General features: G+C 39.2%; 1 protein-coding gene across 1 annotated transcript in view; it reads right to left on the reverse strand.

Moving 5' to 3' along the window:
• Positions 1-23,901, reverse strand: part of LOC106987592 (ankyrin repeat domain-containing protein 26-like) — a 139,715-nt gene that overhangs the window by 24,252 nt on the left and 91,562 nt on the right. The window contains exons 16-18 of the mRNA XM_053213931.1: positions 22,835-22,981; positions 18,836-18,906; positions 18,412-18,505 (exon numbers count right to left, since the gene is read on the reverse strand). Coding sequence (XP_053069906.1) covers positions 18,412-18,505; positions 18,836-18,906; positions 22,835-22,981 — 312 coding nt within the window. The remainder of the gene's footprint in view (positions 1-18,411; positions 18,506-18,835; positions 18,907-22,834; positions 22,982-23,901) is intronic.

Consider the following 23,901-nt stretch of genomic DNA (forward strand, 5'->3'; position numbering starts at 1 on the left):
TAAGCGACCGACTTACCAAACTTGTCTTTAACAAGTTGCTCGGAAGATTGTGAATTTGGGCCGCTTGTTGTTTGATGGTTTCTTCTGGCCTGGCATTTTGCACTTCTAGCCTAAAATGCAGATCTTAAGATAATTATTCTCACACATAAGTGTAAAACAATACCAATAATATCTGAACAAATGAGGGTCTTACAGAAATTCTTAAAATTGTATCAAGGGAAGATTTGGGAATTGTGCCATTTTTCTCGTGTTTTGTGGATAAGGTGCAAAATAGAGATATAATATCCCCAATTTTGCATTTCAAAATAGCTCAAAGCTGGAATTTGTATCCAGCTTAACAATAATATACTGGCATAACAAGTATATTTCTCGTACTACACTGCTTATCTGCTGTATAAATAAGGTATTTTCTGTGAGGATTAAATTATACTTTTCCATATGATCTTACGTCTTCTCCGCATATCTTATGTCCTTTGCCTCTCGATCCTTTGCTTCTTGCAACTAGAAGAAAGAAAGAAAATAATTTTAACTACTGACAATCTAGTAAAACACCATCACCTGTTTTTGTAACCAAATGTTATTATTATTATTTTTTTACTTAGTGGGGCACAGAGAGAGAGAGAGAGAGAGAGAGAACGCCCAAATGGGGAAGGGAGTCATAGGGAGAGACAGAGAAACTTGTAAGCAGGCTCCAAGCTCAGGGTGAAGCCTGATGTGGGTCTCGGTCTCATGACCGGTCTCATGATGTGGAGTTTAGGATCATGACCTGAGCAGAAATTAAGAGTCAGGACGCTCAACCAACAAAGCCACCCAAGTGCCCCTGTAACTGAAATCTTATTGGACCCAGCCACACTCTCCCCTACACGCTGATTGATGGCTACTTTTAGGTCATAACAGCAGAGTGGAGCTGCTACAACAGAGACTGTGGCCTACAAAGCCGAAAATGTTTCAATACTATTCCAGAATAGTTTACCAAACTTACTCTCTTACAAAAACATAACGTTGTTAAGGTTTATAAATTATATATGATCAGATAAACATACAAATGTATCTACTGGTCAAATGGAGGAAATATAGGAAATTACCTTATGGTAAACATTTCTGTTCTCACATTACAAGCACTACATCAACGATGATTTTCAATATTCACATAGGTGAATGACATTGCTGTTCTCATGATTATGAAACTGAACATGCTGTTTTCAGTGACAACGAGATATTTCATGGAAGAGTTTGACAAGCAGTATCCTAGTAGGAGCCAGAAAGCCTGGGTCTGAATTCCCAATTCTGCTGGTTATGAGCTCTATGACCTTGAGCACACTCCCTAATACTTCCATGTCTCAGTCTTTGCGTCTGTAAAATGAAGGTAATCACAGCACCTACTGGGGCACCTGAGTGGCTCAGTCGGTTCAGTGTGTTGCTTTTGATTTCTGCTCAGGACATGATCTCAGGGCCACGTGATTAAGCCTCACATCGGGCTCTACATGGACAGCAAGGAGCCTGCTTGGAATTCTGTCTCTCTCTCTCTCTCTCTCTCTGTCTCTCTCCCTCTTTCCCACTCTCCCTACCTTCCCTTCCCCACAATCTGTCTCTCTCTCTCTCTCAAAATAAGGAACCTTAAAAAAATGATCTCAAAATGAATAATAATAGTATCTACCTAACTGGGATCTTGGTAATATAAATTTAGGAAATAATACATGAACAACTTAGAAGGGTACGTGGCACATAGTCAGCTCTAAGTGTATGCATTTAGCATGATTACTGTTGCTGTATTTTGCGTTCCAATACAATGAGATAGTTTAGGCAGGTGGCATGCCAATACAAGTGGCCCCGTATACAAACTATACTGAAGTTATTCTTCATATCACCACAAGTGGCAGCAAATGGGGAGGATGAGGCCCAGAGTCTCTCCTCAGTACTTCACACAACTTTCGCCAATGCCACTAGCAAACAATACTTTTTTTTCCCTCTTATAATACTTTCAACTAACATCCTCTCTATACCCTCAGTGGACAATGCTCACAGAGTAAAGTACAAATAGCACCGCCTAGACTGAGTAGTAGATGCTTTATATGACCATCAGAGGCAAGGGAAAGCCACTGATATGGAAATAATGGAGTCTTGCTAAACCAAATGTCCTCAATCATTTCATGCCCGTACTGTTTACGTTAGGCTGCTTTAGCAGGTACTCTGGTGAAGAGATTAAGGCTTTGTGGTAACAGCATATCAGAAAAGCTGGCCCCAGAGCTTTGCAGTTGGTAAAGTGCTACACATCTGTAAATCCCAGCACCGGCTGCATAAGGAAGAAAGATTTCAATTTCTCCTTTTCTATTAACCATTTGCTTAAGTTTGAAACTTTCTCCATCTATAACACTGCTTCTCCCCTTGCAGTGGACTCAAACATTCTTTAATGAATCATCTCATCCACAGATTCAAGTTTTCTTCACTTATTCCTTGTTTTACACTAAAATCTAACTTCCACTAAGAAAATTTGAGGGTCATAAAGGACCTTTTTTTAAAAAAAAATTTATTAAAGTCTTTATCCTGCTTCACTTCTCAGCAGCAGCTGAGAAAAACGATCATATACCCTCCCTCTGCGCTTCTAACCCCACCTTATTTCTGAAGGATGGCAACCCCTGACATTAAATCCTTGCCCCTTGCTATCTGTGTTTTGAATTGCTCTTAAGGCTTCAAAACCAGATTCTCTAATTCACATTTCCAGCTTTGCCCCTTTGCCTAGGCCATGTGTCCTTTTCGCTCTTCCATCTAGGTGCTCATCGACAACATCCTCAACCGCGCACTCAAAAATCCTTACTTGACATGGAGTACCTTTGTAGACAGCTAATCGTGTAAATTTTATTTGGACTCTTTTCGGCGTTAGAGTGTGTCGTTCTTATTGAGTCTTACGGGGCACCTTTACCCTTAGCATGCTGACGAGCGCACTTTGTCTCGCTTTTTTTATAACACAACATTTATCACAAGGGCTGGATGATCACTGGTTTGCCTTTGTTTCCTTTTGAGTAATTTCTTAGTCCATAGAGGTTTCAACTTACGGAAGTCTTCTGAAGTTCCTTTCAGACGCATACTTGACTATATTATTAGGAAGGTTAAGTTGGCTACAGCTACCTCTTCTTCCCAATCCAGATTCTTCACCTCAAAATTGTGTGCATCAAACATCTTCACCCAGGTAGCCCTGGTTTGGGGATTCAGGAGATAATGACCTTCCAGAGAAGTCAGACCTATGCACTGAGTTGGCCGAATGCAATCTTCAGTGTTTGATTCACAGAGAAGACCTTCAAGTGGCAGGTAATTTCATGCCATAACCCTAACTCCTTTCTATAGAGATGTACAGAAAATCCCTCGTTATTCTTTAATAAGCTTCATCAGTTTCGGATATCCTTACAGATTTTAGTTTTTGAGACCTTAATGATTTCTTTAGGACACAGTAGCAGGACAATGCCTAGCACCCTCATTCATAGAAGACTGATCAACAGAGTGTCATATTACTCGCATGAAAAGTTCCCTATTACAATGTGACTCATTAATAAGACGTACAGAAAAGAAAGTAGTTTTCAATGGCCCCTCAGTCATACAAAGAACCAGTCAACACAATATTCTAGTTCCCCTGACGGGTATAGCTGCCTAATGAAACTTGCATGTATATTATATAGCTTTTGTGACTGACAGAAACGAGTTGGTCAGTGTATCTACCTCATTGCTCCCACTTAGGATGTACAATGAGCATCCTCCAAAGGAGGGTGAGAGTGGGATGACATTCACTGTTCCACTTGGAAAACAGTTGTGGTTTCACTACATAAATGAGAATCTTGGATGGCACATTAGTCTTTTCTGCAATCGAATTCTGAAATCTCTGAAAGGCTGATTAACTCAAGTGAATGGAAAAAAAATGAGTTTCTGAACTTTCAATGGTAGGAGCACTATGTTACTAGGTAAGGCCCTGACAGAGCAGCCATTTCTCCTTTTTCACTGGCATTTCTTTTCCTTTACAAAATCCAACAAAGGAAAAAGGCTATTCTTTGGGAAGGACGTTTGCATAATGGCCTGCTAGTCATTGTTGATGAAGAGAATAAGTTGCAAATTTGTAATTATAAATTACAACATATCATCATTAAAAGAACTCTTTCTGAAACTCTCACTAAAGGGTTGGGTTTACAACAGAAAGTCAGAATGCCAGATGAAATGATCACTCAAAGACTGGGGACGTTTGAAACACGCTGGAAAATATTAGCAGGGACTCACACATCTGTATGACAATGTTCACAGCACCTTTATATACAATAGCCAAAAGGAGGACTAAACCAAATGCTCACTGTGGTATATACAAAATGTTGCTCTGCTTAGATTCTCACAATATTTTTACTTAAATCTCACTACAAACATCATTACTTTATGAATTCAATCAACTTCATCTATACAGAAGAATTGCATCACTAGTAGCAAGCAGAAACAATATCAACCAAATATTTTGATCAGTGAAAATTTCCATATGATCCAAAACATTCTTATGTACTACTACTAGTGACATAAGGATTCCTTTTCAGGACAATCATTAAGAGATCGACTTACCAAACTTGCCTTTAGCAAGTTGCTCTGAAGGTCTTGAATTTGGGCCGCTTGATGTTTGATGGTTGCTTCTTGCCTGGCATTTTTAACCTTTAGCCTAAAATGCAGATCTCAAGATAATTATTCTCACACATAATTTTAAAACTGTATCGTGTAATTTCTGAACAAGTGAGGGTATTACAGATTCTTAAAATTGTATCAAGAGGATGATTTGGCAATTGTGCCAATTTTCTCGTTGTGTTTTGTGGCAATGGTGCAAAATTGAGAGATAAGATGCCAAAATTTTGCATTGCAAAATAGCTCAAAGCTGGAATCTGTATCCAGCTTGACAACGATATACTCGCATAACTAATACATTTCTCATAGTACACTCCTTATCTGCTTTATAAATAAACAAGTTATTTTCTGTGAGGTTTAAATTATACTTTAGCATATGATCTTTAATCTTCTCAGCGTATCTTTCGGCCTCTGCATGTCGTTCCTGTGCTTCTTGTAACTAAAATAAAGAAAAAATAATACTTTTAAATACTGTCAATCTAGTTGAACACCATCACCTGTTTCTGTAACTAAACGTTTTTGTTTTTTTTTTTTTTCTTATTTTATACTTGAAAGAGAGACAGAGAGGGAGAGAGCACACAGAAGTAGGAAGGGAGTCAGAGGGAGAGACAGAGAAAAAGGTAAGCAGGCTGCAAGCTCAGGGTGAAGCCTGATGTGGGGCTCGGTCTCATGACCGGTCTCATGATGTGGGGTTTGGGATCATGACCTGAGTGGAAATTAAGAGTCAGGACGCTCAACCAACTAAGCCGCCTAAGCACCCCTGTAACTAAAATCTCATTGGAGCCAGCCACACTCTCCTCTACATGCTGAATGATGGCTACTTTTAGGTCATAACAAAAGAGTTCCGCTTCTACAACAGAGACTATGGCCTACAAAGCCGAAAACGTTTCAATACTCTTCCAGAATAGTTGACCAATCTTACTCTCCTACAAAAACATAACGTTGTTAATGGTTTTAAATTATATATGATGAGATAAAAATACAAATGTATCTACTGGTCAAATGGAGGAAATATAGGAAATTACCTTATGGTAAACATTTCTGTTTTCATATTCCAAGCACCATATCAACTATGATTTTCAATATTCACATAGGTGAATGACATTGCTGTTCTCGTGATTATGAAACTGAATATGCTGTTTTCCGTGACAACGAGATATTTCATGGAAGAGTTTGACAAGCAGTATCCTAGTAGGAGCCAGAAAGCCTGGGTCTGAATTCCCAATTCTGCTGGTTATGAGCTGTATGACCTTAAGCACAGTACCTAAAACTTCCGTGTCTCAGTCTCTAAATCTGTAAAATGAAAGTAATAACAGCACCTACTGGGGTACCTGAGTGGCTCAGCCGGGTCAGCGTCTGGCTCTTGATTTCTGCTCAGGACATGATCTCAGGGTCACGTGATTGAGCCCCACATCCAGCTCTGCGTGGATAGCGAGGAGCCTGCTTGGCATTCTCTCTCTCACTCCCTCCCTCTCTCTCTCTCTCTCTCTCTCTCCCTACCTGCTCTTCCCACAATCTCTGTCTCTCTCTCTCTCTTTCTCTCTCTCTCTCAAAATAAAGAATCTTATAAAAGTGATCTGAAAAATAAATAATAATAGGATCTACCTCACTGGGATCTTGGGAATATAAAATTAGGAAATAATACGTGAACAACTTAGAAGGGTACGTGGCACATAGTCAGCTCTAAGTGTATGCATTTAGCATGATTACTGTTGCTATATTTTGCGTTCCAATACAATGAGATAGTTAAGGCAGGTGGCATGCCAATACAAGTGGTCCCCTATACACATTATACTGAAGTCATTCTTCATACCACCGCAAGTGGCAGCAAATGGGGAGCATGAGGCCCAGAATCTCTCCTCAGTACTTCACACAACTTTCGCCAATGCCACTAGCAAACAGTACTTGTTTTTTCCCACTTACAATACTTTTAACTAACTCCCTGTCTATACTACTCAGTGGACAATACTCACGGACTACGGTACAAATAGCACCTCTTACACTGAGTAATAGATGCTTTACATGACCATCAGAGGCAAGGGAAAGCCACTGACATGGAAATAATGGAGTCTTGCTAAACCAAAGTTCCTCAATCATTTCATGCCCACACTGTTTACATTAGGCTGCTTTAGCAGGTACTCTGATGAGGAGATTAAGGCTTTGTGGTAACAACATATCAGAAAAGCTGGCCCCAGAGCTTTGCAGTTGGTAAAGTGCTACACATCTCTAAATCACACCACCAGCTGCATAAGGAAGAAAGATTTCAATTTCTCCTTTTCTATTAACCATTTGCTTAACTTTTGAAGCTTTGTCCATCTATCACGCTGCTTCTCCCCTTGCAGTGGACTCGAACATTCTTTAATGTATCGTCTCATCCACAGATTCAAGGTTTCTTCACTTATTTCCTTCTTTTACACTAAAATCTAACTTTCACTCCTATCATTCCACTAAGACATTTTGAGGGTCATCAAGAACCTCTTTTTTTTTTTTAATTTTATTAAGGTCTCTATCCTGCTTCACTTTTCAGCAGCAGCTGAGAAAAATGACCATGCCCTCCCTCTGCTCTTTTAACCACACCTTATTTCTGAAGGACGGCAACCCCTGACATTCAGTCCTTGCCCCTTGCTATCTGTGTTTTGAATTGCTCTTAAGCCTTCAAAACCAGATTCTCTAATTCACATTTCCAGCTTTGGCCCCTTTACCTAGGCCATGTGTCCTTCTCGCTCTTCCATCTAGGTGCTCACAGACAACATCTCAACCGCGCACTCAAAAATCATTACTTGACATGGAGTACCTTTGTAGACAGCTAATCGTGTACATTTTATTGGGACTCTTTTCGGTGTTACTTTGAGTGTGTTTTTCTTATTGAGTCTTAGGGAGCACCCTTACCCTTAGGATGCTGACCAGCATACTTTGTCTCGCTTTTCTTTATAACACGACATTTATCACAAGGGCTGGATGATCACTGGTTTGCCTTTGTTTCCTTTTGAGTAATTTCTTCGTCCATAGAGATTTCAACTTACGGAAGTCCTCTGAAGTTCCTTTCAGAACTATATTGTTAGGAAGGTTAAGTTGGCTAGAGCTACCTCTTCTTCCCAGTCCAGATTCTTCACCTCAAAATTGTGTGCATCAAATATCTTCGCCCAGGGAGCCCCTGGTTTGGGGATTCAGGAGATAAGGACCTTCTAGAGAAGTCAGAGCTATGGACTCAGTTGGCTGAAAGCTATCTAAGTTTTTGTTTCACAGGGAACACTTTAAAGTGGCAGGTAATTTCATGCCATAACCCTAACTCCTTTCTATAGAGATGTACAGAAAATCCCTCGTTATTCTTTAATAAGCTTCATCAGTTTCGGATATCCTTACAGATTTTAGTTTTTGAGACCTTAATGATTTCTTTAGGACACAGTAGCAGGACAATGCCTAGCACCCTCATTCATAGAAGACTGATCAACAGAGTGTCATATTACTCGCATGAAAAGTTCCCTATTACAATGTGACTCATTAATAAGACGTACAGAAAAGAAAGTAGTTTTCAATGGCCCCTCAGTCATACAAAGAACCAGTCAACACAATATTCTAGTTCCCCTGACGGGTATAGCTGCCTAATGAAACTTGCATGTATATTATATAGCTTTTGTGACTGACAGAAACGAGTTGGTCAGTGTATCTACCTCATTGCTCCCACTTAGGATGTACAATGAGCATCCTCCAAAGGAGGGTGAGAGTGGGATGACATTCACTGTTCCACTTGGAAAACAGTTGTGGTTTCACTACATAAATGAGAATCTTGGATGGCACATTAGTCTTTTCTGCAATCGAATTCTGAAATCTCTGAAAGGCTGATTAACTCAAGTGAATGGAAAAAAAATGAGTTTCTGAACTTTCAATGGTAGGAGCACTATGTTACTAGGTAAGGCCCTGACAGAGCAGCCATTTCTCCTTTTTCACTGGCATTTCTTTTCCTTTACAAAATCCAACAAAGGAAAAAGGCTATTCTTTGGGAAGGACGTTTGCATAATGGCCTGCTAGTCATTGTTGATGAAGAGAATAAGTTGCAAATTTGTAATTATAAATTACAACATATCATCATTAAAAGAACTCTTTCTGAAACTCTCACTAAAGGGTTGGGTTTACAACAGAAAGTCAGAATGCCAGATGAAATGATCACTCAAAGACTGGGGACGTTTGAAACACGCTGGAAAATATTAGCAGGGACTCACACATCTGTATGACAATGTTCACAGCACCTTTATATACAATAGCCAAAAGGAGGACTAAACCAAATGCTCACTGTGGTATATACAAAATGTTGCTCTGCTTAGATTCTCACAATATTTTTACTTAAATCTCACTACAAACATCATTACTTTATGAATTCAATCAACTTCATCTATACAGAAGAATTGCATCACTAGTAGCAAGCAGAAACAATATCAACCAAATATTTTGATCAGTGAAAATTTCCATATGATCCAAAACATTCTTATGTACTACTACTAGTGACATAAGGATTCCTTTTCAGGACAATCATTAAGAGATCGACTTACCAAACTTGCCTTTAGCAAGTTGCTCTGAAGGTCTTGAATTTGGGCCGCTTGATGTTTGATGGTTGCTTCTTGCCTGGCATTTTTAACCTTTAGCCTAAAATGCAGATCTCAAGATAATTATTCTCACACATAATTTTAAAACTGTATCGTGTAATTTCTGAACAAGTGAGGGTATTACAGATTCTTAAAATTGTATCAAGAGGATGATTTGGCAATTGTGCCAATTTTCTCGTTGTGTTTTGTGGCAATGGTGCAAAATTGAGAGATAAGATGCCAAAATTTTGCATTGCAAAATAGCTCAAAGCTGGAATCTGTATCCAGCTTGACAACGATATACTCGCATAACTAATACATTTCTCATAGTACACTCCTTATCTGCTTTATAAATAAACAAGTTATTTTCTGTGAGGTTTAAATTATACTTTAGCATATGATCTTTAATCTTCTCAGCGTATCTTTCGGCCTCTGCATGTCGTTCCTGTGCTTCTTGTAACTAAAATAAAGAAAAAATAATACTTTTAAATACTGTCAATCTAGTTGAACACCATCACCTGTTTCTGTAACTAAACGTTTTTGTTTTTTTTTTTTTTTCTTATTTTATACTTGAAAGAGAGACAGAGAGGGAGAGAGCACACAGAAGTAGGAAGGGAGTCAGAGGGAGAGACAGAGAAAAAGGTAAGCAGGCTGCAAGCTCAGGGTGAAGCCTGATGTGGGGCTCGGTCTCATGACCGGTCTCATGATGTGGGGTTTGGGATCATGACCTGAGTGGAAATTAAGAGTCAGGACGCTCAACCAACTAAGCCGCCTAAGCACCCCTGTAACTAAAATCTCATTGGAGCCAGCCACACTCTCCTCTACATGCTGAATGATGGCTACTTTTAGGTCATAACAAAAGAGTTCCGCTTCTACAACAGAGACTATGGCCTACAAAGCCGAAAACGTTTCAATACTCTTCCAGAATAGTTGACCAATCTTACTCTCCTACAAAAACATAACGTTGTTAATGGTTTTAAATTATATATGATGAGATAAAAATACAAATGTATCTACTGGTCAAATGGAGGAAATATAGGAAATTACCTTATGGTAAACATTTCTGTTTTCATATTCCAAGCACCATATCAACTATGATTTTCAATATTCACATAGGTGAATGACATTGCTGTTCTCGTGATTATGAAACTGAATATGCTGTTTTCCGTGACAACGAGATATTTCATGGAAGAGTTTGACAAGCAGTATCCTAGTAGGAGCCAGAAAGCCTGGGTCTGAATTCCCAATTCTGCTGGTTATGAGCTGTATGACCTTAAGCACAGTACCTAAAACTTCCGTGTCTCAGTCTCTAAATCTGTAAAATGAAAGTAATAACAGCACCTACTGGGGTACCTGAGTGGCTCAGCCGGGTCAGCGTCTGGCTCTTGATTTCTGCTCAGGACATGATCTCAGGGTCACGTGATTGAGCCCCACATCCAGCTCTGCGTGGATAGCGAGGAGCCTGCTTGGCATTCTCTCTCTCACTCCCTCCCTCTCTCTCTCTCTCTCTCTCTCTCCCTACCTGCTCTTCCCACAATCTCTGTCTGTCTGTCTCTCTCTCTCTCTTTCTCTCTCTCTCTCAAAATAAAGAATCTTATAAAAGTGATCTGAAAAATAAATAATAATAGGATCTACCTCACTGGGATCTTGGGAATATAAAATTAGGAAATAATACGTGAACAACTTAGAAGGGTACGTGGCACATAGTCAGCTCTAAGTGTATGCATTTAGCCTGATTACTGTTGCTGTATTTTGTGTTCCAATACAATGTGATAGTTTAGGCAGGTGGCATGCCAATACAAGTGGTCCCCTATACACATTATACTGAAGTCATTCTTCATACCACCGCAAGTGGCAGCAAATGGGGAGCATGAGGCCCAGAATCTCTCCTCAGTACTTCACACAACTTTCGCCAATGCCACTAGCAAACAGTACTTGTTTTTTCCCACTTACAATACTTTTAACTAACTCCCTGTCTATACTACTCAGTGGACAATACTCACGGACTACGGTACAAATAGCACCTCTTACACTGAGTAATAGATGCTTTACATGACCATCAGAGGCAAGGGAAAGCCACTGACATGGAAATAATGGAGTCTTGCTAAACCAAAGTTCCTCAATCATTTCATGCCCACACTGTTTACATTAGGCTGCTTTAGCAGGTACTCTGATGAGGAGATTAAGGCTTTGTGGTAACAACATATCAGAAAAGCTGGCCCCAGAGCTTTGCAGTTGGTAAAGTGCTACACATCTCTAAATCACACCACCAGCTGCATAAGGAAGAAAGATTTCAATTTCTCCTTTTCTATTAACCATTTGCTTAACTTTTGAAGCTTTGTCCATCTATCACGCTGCTTCTCCCCTTGCAGTGGACTCGAACATTCTTTAATGTATCGTCTCATCCACAGATTCAAGGTTTCTTCACTTATTTCCTTCTTTTACACTAAAATCTAACTTTCACTCCTATCATTCCACTAAGACATTTTGAGGGTCATCAAGAACCTCTTTTTTTTTTTTAATTTTATTAAGGTCTCTATCCTGCTTCACTTTTCAGCAGCAGCTGAGAAAAATGACCATGCCCTCCCTCTGCTCTTTTAACCACACCTTATTTCTGAAGGACGGCAACCCCTGACATTCAGTCCTTGCCCCTTGCTATCTGTGTTTTGAATTGCTCTTAAGCCTTCAAAACCAGATTCTCTAATTCACATTTCCAGCTTTGGCCCCTTTACCTAGGCCATGTGTCCTTCTCGCTCTTCCATCTAGGTGCTCACAGACAACATCTCAACCGCGCACTCAAAAATCATTACTTGACATGGAGTACCTTTGTAGACAGCTAATCGTGTACATTTTATTGGGACTCTTTTCGGTGTTACTTTGAGTGTGTTTTTCTTATTGAGTCTTAGGGAGCACCCTTACCCTTAGGATGCTGACCAGCATACTTTGTCTCGCTTTTCTTTATAACACGACATTTATCACAAGGGCTGGATGATCACTGGTTTGCCTTTGTTTCCTTTTGAGTAATTTCTTCGTCCATAGAGATTTCAACTTACGGAAGTCCTCTGAAGTTCCTTTCAGAACTATATTGTTAGGAAGGTTAAGTTGGCTAGAGCTACCTCTTCTTCCCAGTCCAGATTCTTCACCTCAAAATTGTGTGCATCAAATATCTTCGCCCAGGGAGCCCCTGGTTTGGGGATTCAGGAGATAAGGACCTTCTAGAGAAGTCAGAGCTATGGACTCAGTTGGCTGAAAGCTATCTAAGTTTTTGTTTCACAGGGAACACTTTAAAGTGGCAGGTAATTTCATGCCATAACCCTAACTCCTTTCTATAGAGATGTACAGAAAATCCCTCGTTATTCTTTAATAAGCTTCATCAGTTTCGGATATCCTTACAGATTTTAGTTTTTGAGACCTTAATGATTTCTTTAGGATGCAGTAGCAGGACAATGCCTAGCACCCTCATTCATAGAAGACTGATCAACAGAGTGTCATATTACTCGCATGAAAAGTTCCCTATTACAATGTGACTCATTAATAAGACGTACAGAAAAGAAAGTAGTTTTCAATGGCCCCTCAGTCATACAAAGAACCAGTCAACACAATATTCTAGTTCCCCTGACGGGTATAGCTGCCTAATGAAACTTGCATGTATATTATATAGCTTTTGTGACTGACAGAAACGAGTTGGTCAGTGTATCTACCTCATTGCTCCCACTTAGGATGTACAATGAGCATCCTCCAAAGGAGGGTGAGAGTGGGATGACATTCACTGTTCCACTTGGAAAACAGTTGTGGTTTCACTACATAAATGAGAATCTTGGATGGCACATTAGTCTTTTCTGCAATCGAATTCTGAAATCTCTGAAAGGCTGATTAACTCAAGTGAATGGAAAAAAAATGAGTTTCTGAACTTTCAATGGTAGGAGCACTATGTTACTAGGTAAGGCCCTGACAGAGCAGCCATTTCTCCTTTTTCACTGGCATTTCTTTTCCTTTACAAAATCCAACAAAGGAAAAAGGCTATTCTTTGGGAAGGACGTTTGCATAATGGCCTGCTAGTCATTGTTGATGAAGAGAATAAGTTGCAAATTTGTAATTATAAATTACAACATATCATCATTAAAAGAACTCTTTCTGAAACTCTCACTAAAGGGTTGGGTTTACAACAGAAAGTCAGAATGCCAGATGAAATGATCACTCAAAGACTGGGGACGTTTGAAACACGCTGGAAAATATTAGCAGGGACTCACACATCTGTATGACAATGTTCACAGCACCTTTATATACAATAGCCAAAAGGAGGACTAAACCAAATGCTCACTGTGGTATATACAAAATGTTGCTCTGCTTAGATTCTCACAATATTTTTACTTAAATCTCACTACAAACATCATTACTTTATGAATTCAATCAACTTCATCTATACAGAAGAATTGCATCACTAGTAGCAAGCAGAAACAATATCAACCAAATATTTTGATCAGTGAAAATTTCCATATGATCCAAAACATTCTTATGTACTACTACTAGTGACATAAGGATTCCTTTTCAGGACAATCATTAAGAGATCGACTTACCAAACTTGCCTTTAGCAAGTTGCTCTGAAGGTCTTGAATTTGGGCCGCTTGATGTTTGATGGTTGCTTCTTGCCTGGCATTTTTAACCTTTAGCCTAAAATGCAGATCTCAAGATAATTATTCTCACACATAATTTTAAAACTGTATCGTGTAATTTCTGAACAAGTGAGGGTATTACAGATTCTTAAAATTGTATCAAGAGGATGATTTGGCAATTGTGCCAATTTTCTCGTTGTGTTTTGTGGCAATGGTGCAAAATTGAGAGATAAGATGCCAAAATTTTGCATTGCAAAATAGCTCAAAGCTGGAATCTGTATCCAGCTTGACAACGATATACTCGCATAACTAATACATTTCTCATAGTACACTCCTTATCTGCTTTATAAATAAACAAGTTATTTTCTGTGAGGTTTAAATTATACTTTAGCATATGATCTTTAATCTTCTCAGCGTATCTTTCGGCCTCTGCATGTCGTTCCTGTGCTTCTTGTAACTAAAATAAAGAAAAAATAATACTTTTAAATACTGTCAATCTAGTTGAACACCATCACCTGTTTCTGTAACTAAACGTTTTTGTTTTTTTTTTTTTTCTTATTTTATACTTGAAAGAGAGACAGAGAGGGAGAGAGCACACACAAGTAGGAAGGGAGTCAGAGGGAGAGACAGAGAAAAAGGTAAGCAGGCTGCAAGCTCAGGGTGAAGCCTGATGTGGGGCTCGGTCTCATGACCGGTCTCATGATGTGGGGTTTGGGATCATGACCTGAGTGGAAATTAAGAGTCAGGACGCTCAACCAACTAAGCCGCCTAAGCACCCCTGTAACTAAAATCTCATTGGAGCCAGCCACACTCTCCTCTACATGCTGAATGATGGCTACTTTTAGGTCATAACAAAAGAGTTCCGCTTCTACAACAGAGACTATGGCCTACAAAGCCGAAAACGTTTCAATACTCTTCCAGAATAGTTGACCAATCTTACTCTCCTACAAAAACATAACGTTGTTAATGGTTTTAAATTATATATGATGAGATAAAAATACAAATGTATCTACTGGTCAAATGGAGGAAATATAGGAAATTACCTTATGGTAAACATTTCTGTTTTCATATTCCAAGCACCATATCAACTATGATTTTCAATATTCACATAGGTGAATGACATTGCTGTTCTCGTGATTATGAAACTGAATATGCTGTTTTCCGTGACAACGAGATATTTCATGGAAGAGTTTGACAAGCAGTATCCTAGTAGGAGCCAGAAAGCCTGGGTCTGAATTCCCAATTCTGCTGGTTATGAGCTGTATGACCTTAAGCACAGTACCTAAAACTTCCGTGTCTCAGTCTCTAAATCTGTAAAATGAAAGTAATAACAGCACCTACTGGGGTACCTGAGTGGCTCAGCCGGGTCAGCGTCTGGCTCTTGATTTCTGCTCAGGACATGATCTCAGGGTCACGTGATTGAGCCCCACATCCAGCTCTGCGTGGATAGCGAGGAGCCTGCTTGGCATTCTCTCTCTCACTCCCTCCCTTTCTCTCTCTCTCTCTCTCCCCCTACCTGCTCTTCCCACAATGTCTGTCTGTCTCTCTCTCTCTTTCTCTCTCTCTCTCAAAATAAAGAATCTTATAAAAGTGATCTGAAAAATAAATAATAATAGGATCTACCTCACTGGGATCTTGGGAATATAAAATTAGGAAATAATACGTGAACAACTTAGAAGGGTACGTGGCACATAGTCAGCTCTAAGTGTATGCATTTAGCATGATTACTGTTGCTATATTTTGCGTTCCAATACAATGAGATAGTTAAGGCAGGTGGCATGCCAATACAAGTGGTCCCCTATACACATTATACCGAAGTCATTCTTCATACCACCGCAAGTGGCAGCAAATGGGGAGCATGAGGCCCAGAATCTCTCCTCAGTACTTCACACAACTTTCGCCAATGCCACTAGCAAACAGTACTTGTTTTTTCCCACTTACAATACTTTTAACTAACTCCCTGTCTATACTACTCAGTGGACAATACTCACGGACTACGGTACAAATAGCACCTCTTACACTGAGTAATAGATGCTTTACATGACCATCAGAGGCAAGGGAAAGCCACTGACATGGAAATAATGGAGTCTTGCTAAACCAAAGTTCCTCAATCATTTCATGCCCACACTGTTTACATTAGGCTGCTTTAGCAGGTACTCTGATGAGGAGATTAAGGCTTTGTGGTAACAACATATCAGAAAAGCTGGCCCCAGAGCTTTGCAGTTGGTAAAGTGCTACACATATCTAAATCACACCACCAGCTGCATAAGGAAGAAAGATTTCAATTTCTCCTTTTCTATTAACCATTTGCTTAACTTTTGAAGCTTTGTCCATCTATCACGCTGCTTCTCCCCTTGCAGTGGACTCGAACATTCTTTAATGTATCGTCTCATCCACAGATTCAAGGTTTCTTCACTTATTTCCTTCTTTTACACTAAAATCTAACTTTCACTCCTATCATTCCACTAAGACATTTTGAGGGTCATCAAGAACCTCTTTTTTTTTTTTAATTTTATTAAGGTCTCTATCCTGCTTCACTTTTCAGCAGCAGCTGAGAAAAATGACCATGCCCTCCCTCTGCTCTTTTAACCACACCTTATTTCTGAAGGACGGCAACCCCTGACATTCAGTCCTTGCCCCTTGCTATCTGTGTTTTGAATTGCTCTTAAGCCTTCAAAACCAGATTCTCTAATTCACATTTCCAGCTTTGGCCCCTTTACCTAGGCCATGTGTCCTTCTCGCTCTTCCATCTAGGTGCTCACAGACAACATCTCAACCGCGCACTCAAAAATCATTACTTGACATGGAGTACCTTTGTAGACAGCTAATCGTGTACATTTTATTGGGACTCTTTTCGGTGTTACTTTGAGTGTGTTTTTCTTATTGAGTCTTAGGGAGCACCCTTACCCTTAGGATGCTGACCAGCATACTTTGTCTCGCTTTTCTTTATAACACGACATTTATCACAAGGGCTGGATGATCACTGGTTTGCCTTTGTTTCCTTTTGAGTAATTTCTTCGTCCATAGAGATTTCAACTTACGGAAGTCTTCTGAAGTTCCTTTCAGACCCATACTTGACTATATTGTTAGGAAGGTTAAGTTGGCTAGAGCTACCTCTTCTTCCCAGTCCAGATTCTTCACCTCAAAATTGTGTGCATCAAATATCTTCACCCAGGAGCCCCTGGTTTGGGGATTCAGGAGATAAGGACCTTCTAGAGAAGTCAGAGCTATGGACTCAGTTGGCTGAAAGCTATCTAAGTTTTTGTTTCACAGGGAACACTTTAAAGTGGCAGGTAATTTCATGCCATAACCCTAACTCCTTTCTATAGAGATGTACAGAAAATCCCTCGTTATTCTTTAATAAGCTTCATCAGTTTCGGATATCCTTACAGATTTTAGTTTTTGAGACCTTAATGATTTCTTTAGGATGCAGTAGCAGGACAATGCCTAGCACCCTCATTCATAGAAGACTGATCAACAGAGTGTCATATTACTCGCATGAAAAGTTCCCTATTACAATGTGACTCATTAATAAGACGTACAGAAAAGAAAGTAGTTTTCAATGGCCCCTCAGTCATACAAAGAACCAGTCAACACAATATTCTAGTTCCCCTGACGGGTATAGCTGCCTAATGAAACTTGCATGTATATTATATAGCTTTTGTGACTGACAGAAACGAGTTGGTCAGTGTATCTACCTCATTGCTCCCACTTAGGATGTACAATGAGCATCCTCCAAAGGAGGGTGAGAGTGGGATGACATTTACTGTTCCACTTGGAAAACAGTTGTGGTTTCACTACATAAATGAGAATCTTGGATGGCACATTAGTCTTTTCTGCAATCGAATTCTGAAATCTCTGAAAGGCTCATTAACTCAAGTGAATGGAAAAAGAAATGAGTTTCTGAACTTTCAATGGTAGGAGCACTATGTTACTAGGTAAGGCCCTGACAGAGCAGCCATTTCTCCTTTTTCACTGGCATTTCTTTTCCTTTACAAAATCCAACAAGGAGAAAAGTCCATTCCTTTGAGAAGGACATTTGCATAATGATCTGCTGTTCATTGTTAATGAAGAGAATAAATTGCAAACTTGTAATTACAAATTACAACAAATCATCATTAAAATAAACCGTTCTCAAACTCTCACTGAAGGCATGAGATTACAAGAGAATGTCAGAATTCAAGATCGAATGATCACTCAAAATTGGGGACGTTTGAAACATGCTGAAAAATAGTAGCAGGGAGTCTCACACATCTGTATGCCAACGTTCACAGCAGCATTATTAACAGTAGCCAAAGGTGGACTAAAATGTTCAATGTGGTATATATAAAATGTTGCTTTTTTTAGATTCTCACAATGTTTTTTTATGAAAATCTCACTATAAACATCATTACTTTATGAATTCAATCAACTTCATCTATATAGAAGAATTACATCGCTAGTGGCAAGTAGGAACAATATCAACCAAACCTTTGCAACAGTTAGATTTTCCATGGGATCCAAAACATTCTTATGTACTACTACTAGTGAAATACGGATTCCTTTTCAGTAGGACAGACATTAAGAGATCGACTTACCAAACTTGTCTTTATCACGTTGTTCTCAAGATCTTGAATCTGGGCCGCTTGATGTTTGATGGTTGCTTCTTGTGTGGCATTTTTAACCTGTAGCCTAAAATGCAGATCTTAACATAATTGTTCTCACACATAAATTTAAAACAACATCAGATACTTTCTGAACAAATGAGGGTATTACAGAAATCCTTAAAATGTTGTCAAGAGGAAGATTTGGGAATTGTGCCATTTTTCTCATCGTGTTTTGTGGATAAGGTGCAAAATTCAGAGATAATATGCCACAATTCTGCATTTAAAAATAGCTCAAAGCTGGTATTTGTATCCAGCTTAACAATGATATACTGGCATAACTAATACATTTCCAATACCACACTGTTTATCTGCTTTATAAATAAACAAGTTATTTTCTGTGAGGTTTAAATTATACTTTTGCACATGATCTTTCATCTCCTCAGCATATCTTACGGCCTCTCCATGTCGTTCCTGTTCTTCTTGCAACTAAAATAGAGAAAAAATAATTTTCACCACTGAAAATCCAGTAGAAAACCATCATCTGTTTCTTTAACTAATTTTTTTTTTTACTTGAGAGAGAGACAGAGAGAGAGAGAGCATGCAGAAGTGGGGGAGAGAGACAGAGGGAGAGACAGAGAAAATTGTAAGCAGGCTGCTAGCTCAGGGCGAAGCCTGATGTGGGGCTCGGTCTCATGACCGGTCTCATGATGTGGGATTTGGGATCATGACCTGAGTGGAAATTAAGAGTCAGGACCTCAGCCAACTAACCCACCCAAGCGCCACTGTAAGTAAAATATTTTTGGAGCCAGCCACCCTCTCCTCTACATGCTGATTGATGGCTACTTTGAGATCATAACAAAAGAGTTCAGCTTCTACAACAGAGACTATGGCCTACAAAGATGAAATGTTTCAATACTCTTACAGAATAGTTTACCAACCATACTCTCCTACAAAAACATAACATCGTCAATGTTTTTAAATTATATATGATCACATAAATGTACAAATGTATCTATTGGTCAAATGGAGGATATATAGGAATTTACTTTATGGTAAACATTTCTATTTTCATATTCCAAGCACCACATCAACTATGATTTTACATATTCACATAGGTGAATTACGTTCCTATTCTCGTGATTATGAAACTGAACACGCTGTTTTCAGTGACAAGATATTTCATGGAAGAATTTGAGAAGCAATATCCTAGTAGGGGCCAGAATGCCTGGGTCTGATTTCCCAGTTCTGCTCATTATGAGCTGTATGACCTTGAGCACACTACCTAAAACTTCCATGTCTCAATCTCTGCATCTGTAAAATGAAGGTAATAATAGCACCTACTGGGGTACCTGAGTGGCTCAGTCGGTTCAGTGTTTGGCTCTTGATTTCAGCTCAGGACATGATCACAGGATCATGTAATTGAGCCCCACATCAAGCTCTGCATGGACAGTGAGGAGCCTGCTTGGGATTCTCTCTCTCTCTCTCTCTCTCTCCCTTTTTCTCTCTCTCCCTTCATGCCCTTCCCCAAAATCTCTCTGTCTCTCTGTCTCTCTCTCTCTCTCTCTCAAAACAAAGGACTTTAAAAAAGTGATCTCAAAATAAATAATAATAGTATCTACCCCACTGGGATGTTGGGAAGATTACATTAGGAAATAATAGATGAACAACTTAGAAGGGTACGTGGCACATAGCTCTAAATGTCTGCATGTAGCATGATTACTGTTGCTGTAGTTTGTGTTCCAATACAATGTGATAGTTTAGGCAGGTGGCCTGCCAATACAAGTTTTCCCCTATACAAATTATACTGAAGTTATTCTTCATTCCACCGCAAGTGGTAGCAAATGGGGAGCATGAGGCCCAGAATATTTCCTCAGTACTTCAAAAAACTTTGCCAATGCCACTAGCCAACAGTACTTTTTTCCACTTATAATCCTTTTAACTTACTTCCTCTCTAAACCACTGAGTGGACAATGCTCACAGACTACGGTACAAATAGCACCTCCTTGACTGAGTAGTAGATCCTTTACATGACCGTCAGAGGCAAGGGAAAGCCACTGACATGGAAATAAATGAGTCTTGCGAAACTAAAGTTCCTCAATCATTTCACGTCCATACTCTTTACGTTAGGCTGCTTTAGCATGTACTCTGATGAAGAGATTAAGGGTTTGGGGTAAAAGCATATCAGAAAAGCTGTCCCCAGATATTTGCATTGGTAAAGTAATACAAATCTATAAATCAAAGTTCTGGCTGTGTAAGAAAGAAAGACAAATTTAGCATGCTTTTTCATAGTGAGAGGGAAAAAAAAACCCTAAACATTTGATTGAACATTTCTCCTCTATTTGATTAAGTGCTTTCATTAATAGTTTTACTTATATAAGCGTGTGTGTGTGTCTTTGTGTGTGTGTATAGAGATCTATACATATTTTTTAACGTTTATTTTTTGATACAGAGCACGAGACTGAGTGGCGCAGAACGTGAGGGACACAACAGATCCAATTAGGCTCTGCTGACAGCAGAAAGCCCGATGCAGGGCTCCATCTCAAGAACGTGGAGATCATGACCTGAGCCAAAGGCAGACTCTGATCAGACTGGAGCCAGCCAGGCACCCCTCAATTTAGTATTTCATTTCTTAGCATACATTTAGAATAAAAGCTTTGCTATACCAATGTTTCCAAGAAGAATTTACTGATACAGTATAAAGTACTTAATTTTATCGGAAAAACTGTTAAGTTAAAGTCTTTTCAATTTATACAAGGATAAGTACCACACGTATCAAATATTACTATCCCTTAAATTTATACTTAGGAAGACGAAATTACCTGTCATGAAAAAAATAAAAACAATGTCAAATAAAGGACTAAATTGTTCTGCACAGGCTACATGACAAGTGTCAAGAGAGTTAAAGCTAATGGGAGTTACAACAGTCAGAGAAAGTTCATTGGAAAGGAGACTGTGAGCCAAGTCTGAATAACATCGGTTTACTCGAGAGGAACAGAAACTAAAAAGACAGTAAGGACAGCATGCGTAACGGCTGAGAGATGGTGAAATCAACCCAATTAACTCAGAGGATAAAATCTGATGGCAGAGACATTAAAAACAGGTGTCCACACAAGAACTACATAAATGTTCATAAGCAGCAGTGTTAATAGGCAAGAAATGGACACAACCCAAAGGTCCATCAACTGATGAATGAACAAGGGCCTTAACCCACAATGGAGTACTGTTTGACAATAAAGGCAAATGAAGCACTGATATAAGCTGTAACCAACACAGATGAACCCAGAAAACATTAAGTAAAGTTAGCTAGTCCCAAGGGACCACACGTTGTGTGACTCCATTTATATAAAATATTCACAAGAGGCAACTCCATTGAGAGACCAAGTAGTGGACTGGTGGTTGCCTGAGGCTGGGGGCAACGGGTAAGGGTTTCCTTTCAGGGTGACGAAAACATTCTACTTGATGGCAGTGATGGTTGCACGAGTGTACACAGAGACAGTGAACTGTGCGTGGCAAATGGGTGACTTTTATGGTATGTGTTTTGTACCTCAAAATAGCTTAAAAAAAAAACCCAATGGCAGGACACAGAGAATGTTCTTAATTCTCACTTTTGGGTGCCCATACTATACATGATCTGAATATTTCCGTGCTTTGACAATATGTGTAAAAGGCAAAGAAAATGAAGGAAATGCCGAAGTTCAAGTGGTTTGTTAAGTGATCTTTCTGTACAAGTCATCCTGAAATCAATATGCATTCTTCTCAAAAGTGAAGATGAGAACTAAGACAATTATCTGAAACATCCCATTAAACATTATCTTCTGATTTGATCCAGCTTGCCTCATCATGGTAATAGAGATATCATTAAAAAACATTGTTTAGTAGGGGACAAAAGTCTCTTGGGACACCTGGGTGGCTACGTCAGTTAAGCGTCCAATTCTTGCTTTCAGCTCAGGTCATGATCTCATGGTTCATGAGACTGAGCCTCACACTGGCTCTACACTGACAGCATGGAGCCTGCTTGGGATTCTCTCTCTCTCCTCTCTCTGCCCCTCCCCTGTTAACACGCATGCACACACTCTCTCTCACTCTTTTTCTCTCAAAATAAATAAATAAACTGTCACAAAAATTTTAAATTAAAGAAAGAACGAAAAAAGTCTCTCAATTTCTGTGGGGAAGGATACAAAAGCCTCAACTTTCCTAAGAGTAAGTATTATAAGAAAACAATGTATAACACAAATAGGAGAAGGAGAGGCAGAAGTTTATGAAATAAATGCATTGTAAAGATACTACAATCATAATAAATTAATTATAATGAAAATACCAAAGAAAGAGGTCCATGGAAATTGGTATCCTAAAACACTTTATATTATTTAACCAGCTATAAGTTAGCTGTTGACAGGTTACATTTACTACATACCTGACTTCTGATTTGAGCTAATTTCTTCTTGAGATCCCGTGTTTCATCTTCCAGACGAAGATATGACGTAACCTCTGGGGAAGCCTCTGACATAGACTGTTTCTTCAGAGTATCAGCCAGTTCTTGTTGAAGTTGTCTCGCAACTACCTAATAAGACATTTCTGTTACTGATTTTCTAAATCATCTTATTATTAAATTATGTTAATAATAGACAACTCTCACATACGTACTTTGAGAAATATCAACACATACATCAATTCACCGTCTTTTTGTAACACATACACATTCCTGTTCACTGAATTCAGTTAAAGACACAAAAGGTGTTATCTCCCTGCCTAGTTCTGATATTTTATGGTGTCTCTTTCCAGTCTTAGCACGACAATTTCATCCTGCAACATGTGGTTTTTATGCAACCGATCTTGTGTTTTCTCATGATTATCAGAAAGCTAAGTAAAACCAAGCACATTTTCAGATAGCACTCAATAAAATGGCAGTATCATGATTTTCTTTGAAATGAAAGTATAATCTGTGTTTAAACAATGAAAAGGTTGCAGGGGGTGCCAGTGTGGTTCAGTTGGTTGAGTGTCTGACCCTTGATTTTGGCTCAGGGAATGATCTCACATTCTGTGGGTTCAAGCCTCGCATCAGGCTCTGTGCTGACAGTCAGGAGCCTGCTCAGGATTCTCACTCTCCCTCTCCCTGCCCCTCCCCTTCTTGCATTCTCTCTCTCTCTCTAATGAATAAAGAAACATGAAAAGAAAGAAAGAAAGAAAGAAAGAAAGAAGGAAAGAAAGAAAAAGAGAGAAAAAAAAGAGGAAGGAAGGAAGGAGGAAGAAAGGAAGGAAGGAAGGCAGGCAGGCAGGCAGGCAGGCAGGAAGGAAGGAAGGAAGGTTACAGGAAGTGAATATCCAACTGGAAAAAAATAACGTTGGCTCCAAATCTCAAATTTTAGACAAGCATAAGTTCCCAAAAGTTCAGAACTTTAACTGAAGATAATGAAGGCATGAAAGTAAAAAAGAATTTGTGAGAAAAATGTTCAGAATCTCAGAATTGGAAAAGCCTTTCTC

Source organism: Acinonyx jubatus, unplaced genomic scaffold (assembly GCF_027475565.1).
Source record: "Acinonyx jubatus isolate Ajub_Pintada_27869175 unplaced genomic scaffold, VMU_Ajub_asm_v1.0 scaffold_22, whole genome shotgun sequence".
In the NCBI taxonomy this organism is placed as follows: Eukaryota; Metazoa; Chordata; class Mammalia; order Carnivora; family Felidae; genus Acinonyx; species Acinonyx jubatus.